At 43.3% G+C, this 11,669-nt stretch overlaps 1 protein-coding gene across 1 annotated transcript; it reads right to left on the bottom strand.

Annotated features, from left to right (window-relative positions):
• Window positions 1-5,873: 5,873 nt before the first annotated feature.
• Window positions 5,874-6,992, bottom strand: LOC143850411 (uncharacterized). The gene is made up of 2 exons (XM_077359666.1): window positions 6,237-6,992; window positions 5,874-6,083 (listed from the first exon to the last, which is right to left on the bottom strand). The coding sequence occupies exons 1-2, from the start codon at window positions 6,990-6,992 to the stop codon at window positions 5,874-5,876; spliced, it is 966 nt and encodes a 321-aa protein (XP_077215781.1).
• Window positions 6,993-11,669: the final 4,677 nt, after the last annotated feature.

The following is an 11,669-nucleotide window of genomic DNA, read 5'->3' as shown; positions in this document are numbered from 1 at the left end:
CTAAACCACCGCCCAAGAAGAAAGGGGATGACGGGAAGATGCGTAAGGGAAGGAGAACAGCTCTGATAGAGAGACTTCTAAAGCATGAAAAAAGGCAAGTAGATGTGAATTATATTATACCATGATTTAAGTTGATCAGAATTGAAAATTATTAACTAACAATTTAATACAATTTTGCAGTGATATCCTCATGGAAACGGATGATGTACACCTAATAGCTGAAGACCTACAACAGCTTTGGAATGTCAGACAATACCTGACTGGCACTGTAAGTGTCATTTTTTATCATTAATTTCTACATTACTGTAGGTAATAATGTACATCTGACATTTACTTTTCTTCCTTGAAGATTGTCGATATATATGGGAAGCACGTGCAGTCCTCTAACGACGATGGGTTAGCAGATCCTACAATGGGGGGAATTGTCTTCGTTCCATCGGTGGTACATGTAAGTGTAATTTCTATCATCCCACATTGAGGTTTACATAAGATTTTATCTGTAGTATCCCATTGAATTCCTTTTTTTTATAGGGAACTCTGACTGCAGTGGGGACCGAAGTCACTGAGGAGCAGAGGGTAGAAAAATGGAAGACAGCGAAGGACGCTCTGCACAGTAGACTTATAAACCACCACCTCGAAGCAGTAAAAATGGTACTATTACCATTATGTGAAGACAACCATTGGGTTCTCCTCATTGTCGATATGGTCAACAAAATCTTCCACGAATGCAATTCCTGTAAAGGAATGGAGTTCCAGGAAAGAGCAGGATTGACCGTAAGTGGGTTAGCATCTTTAATGTTTTCCTACTTATAAATCTATACGTATAACACTTATGTTTCCTAAACCTGTCAATGTTAACCACTTGCAGGTTGCGTTGTTGAAGGAGTACTTAAAGGAAAGGGGCTGTGATATAGACCACTTTCAATATGCGCAGATAGAAAATTTCCCACAACAGGCCAATGGGTCAGTATATTAGTATATTTAAATGTTTATTTTTCTAGGCTATGATTTTGATTCGCTCAATACAACCGTTGTTATGTAGGTTCGACTGTGGTTTGTTCGTGCTTAAAGCGATCGACCATCTGTATGCAAATGATCCATTTACTTTCAGCAAGTCTGACATTCCCGCTTATCGGCTGCAGCTGTGCGAAAGATTCTTGCGCGGAGAGTTTGGGGACTGTGGCGATTTCCTTAAGGGGGATATATGACTGGAAAATGAAGAACATCTCTTCAAGTTCTGATGGATGTTGTAAACATGGTGGACATTGATGGTCTTTCCAGTGAAGTTTTCTGTCTATTTGTAAGCAAAATGGGGTAAAATGGGCTAAATTTATTTGTAATTGTTGGGCGCATATGTGTAGGACAGAAAGCAGGGTGTAGAGACACAGAGGGAGGGTTTGTTTGTATCTTAGCATACTGACAACTATGTATTTGTAATTAAAAATCAAGTTCTGTCAACTGATGGTCGTTGTGGCATTGGGTTCATTGCGAAATATGGTAAAGGACTTTGAAATTTATCAAATATTTCTTCATAAAGTTTTGGGGGAATTTATATTTGTATTGGATAGAAATATGATTTATTTGTAATGAATTGTGGTTATTTTCTGTAGTTTTAATTTATTTTCATCGTCATAGTTGGCAGTGGGAGCCCTATTTTTTCTGATTTTCCGGGTATTTATATTTTTATTGTAGGTGAAAATGTTAGGACATTGTCTGATAGAGCCCCAAATTGCACGTTGTTCGTACTTTTGAGGAATAAAAATCTCCCTGCGAGATTGGTGGGAAAATAAGTTATCCCTCTTGAAAAAATATTTCCGGTTTTGTTTGGTTGGTTTAACTGTTGGGAAGAAAATAAATCTTCCGCAAACTTGTTCATAAATTTAACACCATTTATGACAACAGCCACCCCCTTCTCTCCAAATGGATTGTCCACCCCACAGCATAGGAAGATCCATAACGTCCATTTCATGGGCCACAAATCTCGGATCTATGGCAAAAGACAATTCATGCATTTAGATCATGTTTTGTACTTCCTATGTGCTCCTGTGAAAAAAAAAAAAATTTGACATTCTCGGAGCTCCGACAATTTGTCTTGGATCTCCGAGAATATTGGCAGATGGAACCTGGACATATTGTCGGAGTTCCGACCATAATTTTTGGAACTCCGAGATTTCACCCAGCAAACCTCGGAGCTCCGACCAAAAATCTCGGATCTCCGAGATTCGGTCCAGTAGGAATAATTTCCATCCGTCCCATCTTGGAACTCCGACAATATGTCTCGGATCTCCGAGAATATTGGCAGAAGGAACCTGGAAAATTTGTCGGAGTTCCGAGACAAATTTTCGGAACTCCGAGATTTCACCCACCTTACCTCGGAGCTCCGAGATTCGGTCCAGTAGGAATAAATGTATTCCGTCTCTTCTCGGAACTCCGAATCAATATCCCGGAACCCTGAGATTCGAACTGTCAGGATGTCGGAATTCCGAGCCCATTTCTCGGAACTCCGACAATGAGTCCAGTAGAATTGAATGAAATTCGTCTATTCTCGGAACTCCGACAATATGTGTCGGAGCTCCGAGATCCGGCCAGCAACGTTATAACCGTCCAGGTTCGTTTTTTTAACTATTCTTCTCCTCTTTCCCTCTTTCCCTCTTTCCCTCTTCCTTCCACTTCCCTTCAAACCCTAACTCCATTTTTCGTTTTCTCTGTCATTTTCTCCCTACATCATCCTCCAAAAGCCTCATCTCCCTTCCAAATCCCTCTCTTCTTCCTAAAACCCTACCATTTCACCAATTTTTCATTTTTTCTTTCTTTCCTTCTCTAAGTCTCTTGTTTTCCTCCATTTTTGGGGTATTCCTCATTTGTTTTACATATTCCTTTTCTCTCCACCCACATTTCCCCTCACCATGCCTCCTAGGACCAAAAATCTCAACATCGGAGGCTCCTCCCAAGTTCAAGACCCCGAATACGTTCCTGAAGTACTTCCCATGGAAGAAGGCGAAGGCGAAGGCTGTGGCTGCCGAGGTTGTGCCCAAGTCCTATTTCACTGGGGATAAGGCCAAGAAACTCTGGGACGACGTCGGCACTAGGCGCGTCCTGACCGGTAGGTACATTGATCCCCCTGTCCTTGAAAATTTTGATTTAAAGGCCAAATTTGATACTCTTCATTGGACACCCATCCTTCACATGAACGAACCCGTTTACCCTCGATTGGTGCGTCTCTTCTATGCCAATCTCACCATTTCCCCTTCCTTCTTCAAAATCGAATCTAAGGTCAAGAAAACTGTCATCAAACTCACCTATCAGACTTTTGCCACAGTATTTGGGATTAGCCATGAGGGCCTCTTACACTATTTTTGGCCGGACGATGGGACGCATGAACTTGATGATATTGATCATGACACTGTTTATGGTCGGATAACACGGCGCTACCACCCTAATATGCCCGTACAATCTGCCGACCTCATTCCGGTTGCGCGCGTGCTCCATAACTTCATGTACCACATCTTCATACCTCGTGGTGGGATGCGTGAAGCCCTAAGACCCTTAGAGGCATATATTATCTACAGCATCCTAGAGGGCCGCCAGCTTTGTCTGCCATATATCATGTTTCGCTTCATGTTTCAGACCCCTGAACGCTACCGATCTTCCTTGCCATATGGCATGATTCTCACCCGTGTCTTCCGGCACTTCGGCATCACCTTGGATGGAGAGATGACCATGACTCCTACTGCCCCGTTTGATGTTCCGACCTTTAACCGCATGGCTCTTAATGAAGCAGCGATTGACATCGATGTTCACGATGGAGGAGGCTACGAAGCCGAGGACCAGCCTGCACCGGCACCTCAGCCTTCAGAAGATACATCTCAGTTCTGCACTCGCCAGGATTTGGCTCACATGTAGGAGGCCATTGAGCGATCCATGGCCTCTCAGTTTCAGCAGTTGTCTACCCATGTCGACTCTGCGATTTCGACTCGCTTCCACACCATGACTTCCCACTTTGATGACCAGTGGGCCGCCTATTATCGCTACATCTCTAGTGGTCAGTGGGGCCAGGCGCCGGGCAGTTCTTCTCATCACCCACCGCCTCCTTCGGAGCAGTAGATGGCTCTAGTTCTCTGATGATGGATCCTGTCTTGTTCAGATTTCTTTTTATATTAGCCTTATCTATATGTTTCTATAGTGTTTGGATTATCAGTTGGTTGTATGGATCATATTTAGGTAGTTGCTTGGATAGTCAGTTGGATCTTTTTGGGATGTATTCCGTTTTATATAATTCTGTCACTGTTATGATGTGTCGTGGATGGTATGTCCTTTGAGTGGTTGTATGCACTTTCATTGGCTCACACCTACTCTCTTTCCTTTTGTTCCACCTTTTTTGGTGATGACAAAAGGGGGAGAATATTTGAGCTCCCAAGTCATAATAATATGCATATATTAAGGGGGAGTAAAGCTCTATGCTCCATTTTTTTGGGACATCAATGCCCTTCAAACGAACAAAAAGGTCAATAAATATAGGTTGCAAAATGACAAACTTTTTTTGGCCCTTTCTTACCAGCAGGGAAAAGCTTTTTGCAAACTTTTTTGCAAAATGACAAACTTTTTGCAAAATGAACAAAAAGGTCAATAATATGCATATATATATATATATATATATATATATATATACAACCAATTTAATTTTCCAGTTCTTGAATTTTCTTACCAGCAGGGAAAAGCTTATTTTAACAATGCTTGCAAGGTAGAACTCATTCGAGCTTCAGAAAACTGGGCAGCCTTCAACTATGACAACCCATTCCACCTTAAGAAAATAGGGTTTCCCTAAAAAAATTACAGTATACCAGTAATTACAGTATACCATTAATTACAGTATAACAAAGAATACAGTATTCCACCTTCAAAAAATTGGGTTTCCCTCATAAAACTGGGTAGCCTTCAACTATGCACACCACTAATTACAGTATACCATTAATTACAGTATAACAAAAAATAGAGTTCAGAAAATTGGGTTTTCCTCAGAAAACTTGCCAGCCTTCAACTATGCACACCACTAATTACAGTATACCAAAAAAGGGTTTCCCTCAAAAAATTATTATATACAGCAACTAATTACTGTGCACACTTTCAATTAATCCACTTCTCCTCCTTCATCCAACTGGAGCCTCCAATGCATTCTCCACGGAATAATTACATGAAAAAAGGAGCTGCACAAGGTACACCCGACCTACAACACCACCACCACACCGAATAAGTATGGAATCGGGGATGTTCTATACTACTTATTGACCTCAATATATTACGTACAATGTACCTATTGAAAACGGGGGCAGAGGGTCCAATGGCAGATTCATCAGGGAGTTGTCTCTCCATGGGAGGTTCTCTGCAAGTCCTTTTGTTGTGGCCTAGTTTTCCACAGATCGTACATTTGCGATGCACTCCACTCTGCAATTCGCGGTCAGATCTTCTCGTTCGTGGCCGTCCAGGTGGTCTTTTCGCTATTGGAGGTAATACAGTCTGCAGAGGTTCTGGAGGCAGTTCCCATTGAGTGCGATCTACTGTAGGGTGAAGCACCTCACAGTACGTTTCCCGATACATCTCTATACGAAACCATTTATGGCAATAATCGTACTCATCAAAATCTGTGATGGCAATGGCTGCCATGGCATGTCCGCACGGAAGCCCAAGCGTTTGGAACTCACGACATGTACAGGTTTGTTGCAGCAAGTTTACGACATCATGATGATCACGGGACCTTACTTCAAATTCGTGCACACCTACTCGATAAGCAGTATATCCGCGACCTGTTCCCTGGCCAGTCCCAAATGTTTTTCTGCATAATGCGTGCACTTTGTTTCCCATTGAAGGTCCATCGCTTAACGTTTCTGTATGTATTCGGAGCTCTTAAAACGAGTCAGCTCCACCGCAGCTGCAATCGGCAATTTTCTGGCATCCTTTAGCACTCCATTGTAACACTCCGATCTATTGGTGGTCAACACATCATATCTTTCCCCCTTGAAGTAGAAACTAGCCCAGTTTTCCTTCTGAATAGCGGCTATCCAGTTGTGTGCATTTTCATTCCTCGCCTTAATTTTTTCCATTGTGTCTATGAAAACACTCTCTCTGAAAGCCCTAGCAGCTCTCCAGAACAATTTCTTAAGTAAAGGGTCTTTGAAGTCGGTGTACAGATTGGCGGCGAGGTGACGCATGCAGTAGCTATGGTTTGCAATAGGCATTACTTTAGGCACTGCTTGCATCAACCCCTTTTGTCGATCGGAGCACAGGGTCAATGCGCCTATCCCCTCAGGCAATACGTGCCGCTTCACCAAATAGAGGAACCAGCACCAGCTATCTTCGTTCTCAGTCTCGACAACACCAAAAGCTAATGGAACTAATCCGTTGTTCCCGTCTACCCCAACTGCGATCAGTAAGATTCCAAGATACTTTCCACGTAGATGCGTCCCATCGACCAAAACTATCGATCTGAGTGTTCGTTGGAAAGAACGTATGCTGGGACCAAATGCCCAGAATAAGCGAGCAAATTTATCATCTCCCCCTGGACGTAGATCTCTCGCTCGAAAAACACGCATGTAGGTGCCCGGGTTTGTTCTCATCATCTCAACTATCAGTGCAGGGAGCAAGCGGTACGAGTCCTCCACATTTCCACACTTTATTTCAAGGATGATGTTCATCGCAAGGTGTGCTCTACGGTAGGTCATGGTTATACCCCAGTGCGACTTGATGTACTGTCTTATGATCCTTGTCCCCACATCTTCTGGACGGTCAAATAGGGGTAAGCATGTCTCGGCAACCCATGGGGATGTAGCTAGATGATTATCATTGCCCTTTAAGTGAGATGGACACGTATGGTCGCTCACAAACTTCTTCACTAACACATAAGTCATACGGCTAATGCCTGATATACGCCACTTGCAACCTGGTTCCTTGCATACAACGACATACTTCTTAGGAGTTGACCGTGACTTCTTGAACATGAATCACTGCCGAATTGCATACTCCTTAACGGCCTTCTTGAACTGCTTCATATTTGGATACATAGCCCCAACAGTTAACTCATCGAACTGAAGATTATCTGCATCTACCTCATCAGCCCCAACATACATGTCGTCTACTTCCAGTGGCCGACTTGTGCCAGCAGGTAGAAATGGCCAACCATTGGCGGTAGGGGGAGCCACTTCTGTTGGCCTAAGATTTTCACCAGAATCTTCGTTCTGATTTTCATTTCCATTATAATTTTCAGGATCATGGGCGGCCTCATCACCCTCCTCATCCTGAACCTCAGCCTCAGCCTCAGCCTTGTCATCATCCTCATCATCATCCTCTGCAGGATCATCATCATTGTCATCTTCAGTTCTAAATTCTTCGAAATCACAACCGAAGACATGAAAATCATCCTCCAAAACATTAATATGCTCCAACGGCACATCTGCATCATTTCCGGGGACAATGATATCTTCGGAGGTAGGGTTCTCATACATATCGTCCGAGAAGTTTTCATTTAGGTCAACTCGTACCCTACACAGTTCAACAATATAAAATTAGGATAGTAGATTGAGTACTTCAATATAAATAAAATTGTACAAGACATACCTTGAACTAAATTGTGCCGAGTCACCTCCTATGCTTGTATTACCCAATTCTGTTTCATATTCTCTTTCTAAGTCTACTTCAAAACGAGAGTCGGGAGTGACAGTTACTCGTTCCGATGGATATCTTAGGTGTGGAATCGGTGGAACGGAAGTAGGAGGTATGCATGCATTATGAGAGGGATTTTGAGAGGGAATCGGTGGTACAGAAGTCAAACGTATGGGCAGGTTATGAGAGGGATTTCGAGGTGAAAAGGAAGTAGAAGGTATGACATTGTTTGTGGGCAGAATTGAAGAATAAGATGAATTTAGGCCATTGTCAATTTTTGTTATGTATAGCATCACAGAGTTGAAATTATCTTTCTCAAGCACCTTAACCAACGATTGGAAGATTTCATCGCTATCGACGTCGATTAGAGTGCTTATATATGGATCAACAACATATCGACATTTGATGGATAGTGACACCCGTCCTCTAATACTCCCAATTCGACTGTGGATTAGAGCCTCCAATTCTTTAAGATTCATTCGGGGACTTACCAATAACAATTTCTTACTCCCACCAACATATTCCCAATTAACTTCATCCTTCAGTATGCCAACATAGTGTAACAGTAGAGAAAGCATTGTGCGTGCCAGTTTACGAAGACCTGCAAAGGGCAGACAAGATATGATAAGAACCAGTACGTAAAGGGGGCTTCTCAAGGCGAAAAAGTAGAGGCCGACATAAGCAAAACTATCGGAGGCACACGCTGAAAGAAGAAAATATGACCTTCCTGATTGAAAACTTGTCTGCAAAAGGAGTATATGATATGGTTAAGACTTAAACATGAGAAGAACATGATAACATATTTTTTCTCAGTACATTTAATACCAGACTGAAGCATGGAAATAATTTAACATAAGTGAATATTGCATTTCAAGTATACAGGTCACAGTACGAAATCTAGTTTAAAGACGAAATCTACGAGAAATTAGTTTAACATGTTACATCTGGCAAGGATATAATATTTTCTTAATTAAATTACAGCAGAAGGGATTATGGGCCCTCAAATGGGGTAGAAGAAGTACCCTCGGAGGGTCCATCAAATCCAGAAGAAGGTCCTCAAGTTCAAAGGCATGGGTTTTCAGCTACAAAAAAAGAGTTATTAGTACCTAAGGGGGGCTTCTCAAGGGCAATAAAGGGAAGCTATGCATGGTATTAGAGAAGGGATTATGGGCCCTCAAATGGGGTAGAAGAAGTACCCTCGGAGGGTCCATCAAATCCAGAAGAAGGTCTTGAAGTTCAAAGTCATTGGTTTTCAGCTACAAAAAAGGGGTTACTACTACCTAAGAGGGGCTTCTCAAGGCCAACAGAGAGGAGCTATGCATGGTATTAGAGAAGGGATTATGGGCCCTCAAATGGGGTAGGAGAAGTACCCTTGGAGGGTCCATCAAATCCAGAAGAAGGTCCTGAAGTTCAAAGGCATGGGTTTTCAGCTACAAACAAGGGGTTATTAGTACCTAAGGGAGGCTTCTCAAGGGCAATAGAGAGGAGCTTTGCATAGTATTAGAAAAGGGATTATGGGCCCTCAAATGGGGTAAGAGAAGTACCCTTGAAGGGTCCATCAAATGCAGAAGAAGATCCTGAAGTTCAAAGGCATGGGTTTTCAGCTAGAAAAAAGGGGTTATTAGTACGTAAGGGGGGCTTCTCAAGGGTAATAGAGGGGAGCTATGCATGGTATTAGAGAAGGGATTATGGGCCCTCAAATGGGGTAGGAGAAGTACCCTTGGAGGGTCCATCAAATCCAGAAGAAGGTCCTGAAGTTCAAAGGCATGTGTTTTCAGCTACAAAAAAGGGGTTATTAGTACGTAAGGGGGGCTTCTCAAGGGCAACAGATGGGACCTATGGATGGTATTAGAGAAGGGATTATGGGCCTTCAAATGGGGTAGAAGAAGTACCCTTTGAGGGTCCATCAAATCCAGAAGATGGTCCTGAAGTTCAAAGTCATGGGTTTTCAGCTACAAAAAAGGGGTTACTAGTACCTAAGGGGGGCTTCTCAAGGGCAACCGAGGGGAGCTATGCATGGTATTAGAGAAGGGATTATGGGCACTCAAATGAGGTAGAAGAAGTACCCTTGGAGGGTCCATCAAATCCAGAAGAAAGTCCTGAAGTTAAAAGTCATGGGTTTTCAGCTACAAAAAAGGGGTTATTAGTACCTAAGGGGGGCTTCTCAAGGGCAATAGAGGGGAGCTATGCATGGTACTAGAGAAGGGATTATGGGCCATCAAATGGGGTAGAAGAAGAACCCTTGGAGGGTCCATCAAATCCAGAAGATGGTCCTGAAGTTCAAAGTCATGGGTTTTCAGCTACAAAAAAGGGGTTACTAGTACCTAAGGGTGTCTTCTCAAGGGCAACCGAGGGGAGCTATGCATGGTATTAGAGAAGGGATTATGGGCACTCAAATGAGGTAGAAGAAGTACCCTTGGAGGGTCCATCAAATCCAGAAGAAAGTCCTGAAGTTGAAAGTCATGGGTTTTCAGCTACAAAAAAGGGGTTATTACTACATAAGGGGGCTTCTCAAGGGCAACAGAGGGGAGCTATGCATGGTATTAGAGAAGGGATTATGGGCCCTCAAATGGGGTAGAAGAAGTACCCTTGGAGGGTCCATCAAATCCAGAAGATGGTCCTAAAGTTCAAAGTCATAGGTTTTCAGCTACAAAAAGGGGTTACTAGTACCTAAGAGGGGCTTCTCAAGGCCAACAGAGGGGAGCTATGCATGGTATTCGAGAAGGGATTATGGGCCCTCAAATGGGGTAGGAGAAGTACCCTTGGAGGGTCCATCAAATCCAGAAGAAGGTCCAGAAGTTCAAAGGCATGGGTTTTCAGCTACAAAAAAGGGGTTATTAGTACGTAAGGGGGGCTTCTCAAGGGCAATAGAGGGGACCTATGGATGGTATTAGAGAAGGGATTATGGGCCCTCAAATGGGGTAGAAGAAGTACCCTCGGAGGGTCCATCAAATCCAGAAGAAGGTCCTCAAGTTCAAAGGCATGGGTTTTCAGCTACAAAAAAGGGATTATTAGTACCTAAGGGAGGCTTCTCAAGGGCAACAGAGGGGAGCTATGCATGGTATTAGAGAAGGGATTATGGGCCCTCAAATGGGGTAGAAGAAGTACCCTCGAAGGGTCCATCAAATCCAGAAGAAGGTCCTCAAGTTCAAAGGCGTGGGTTTTCAGCTACAAAAAGGGGTTATTAGTACCTAAGGGAGGCTTCTCAAGGGCAACAGAGAGGAGCTATGCATGGTATTAGAGAAGGGATTATGGGCCCTCAAATGGGGTAGGAGAAGTACCCTCGGAGGGTCCATCAAATCCAGAAGAAGGTCCTCAAGTTCAAAGGCATGGGTTTTCAGCTACAAAAACGTGGTTATTAGTATCTAAGGGAGGCTTCTCAATGGCAACAGTGGGGAGCTATGCATGGTATTAGAGAAGGAATTATGGGCCTTCAAATGTGGTAGAAGAAGTACCCTCGGAGGGTCCATCAAATCCAGAAGAAGGTCCTGAAGTTCAAAGGCATGGGTTTTTCAGCTACAAAAAAGGGGTTATTAGTACCTAAGGGAGGCTTCTCAAGGGCAAAAGAGGGGAGCTATGCATGGTATTAGAGAAGGGATTATGGGCCCTCAAATGGGGTAGGAGAAGTACCCTTGGAGGGTCCATCAAATCCAGAAGAAGGTCCTGAAGTTCAAAGGCATGGGTTTTCAGCTACAAACAAGGGGTTATTAGTACCAAAGGGAGGCTTCTCAAGGGCAAGAGAGGGGAGCTATGCATAGTATTAGAAAAGGGATTATGGGCCCTCAAATGGGGTAGGAGAAGTACCCTTGGAGGGTCCATCAAATGCAAAAGAAGATCCTGAAGTTCAAAGGCATGGGTTTTCAGCTAGAAAAAAGGGGTTATTAGTACGTAAGGGGGGCTTCTCAAGAGCAATAGAGGGGAGCTATGCATGGTATTAGAGAAGGGATTATGGGCCCTCAAATGGGGTAGGAGCAGTACCCTTGGAGGGTCCATCAAATCTAGAAGAAGGTCCTGAA

This window comes from Tasmannia lanceolata, unplaced genomic scaffold, assembly GCF_043159265.1.
Source record: "Tasmannia lanceolata isolate RefF3 unplaced genomic scaffold, GAP_Taslan_0.1 ptg000018l, whole genome shotgun sequence".
NCBI lineage: Eukaryota > Viridiplantae > Streptophyta > Magnoliopsida > Canellales > Winteraceae > Tasmannia > Tasmannia lanceolata.
This window is presented reverse-complemented; position numbering and strand designations above follow the sequence as displayed.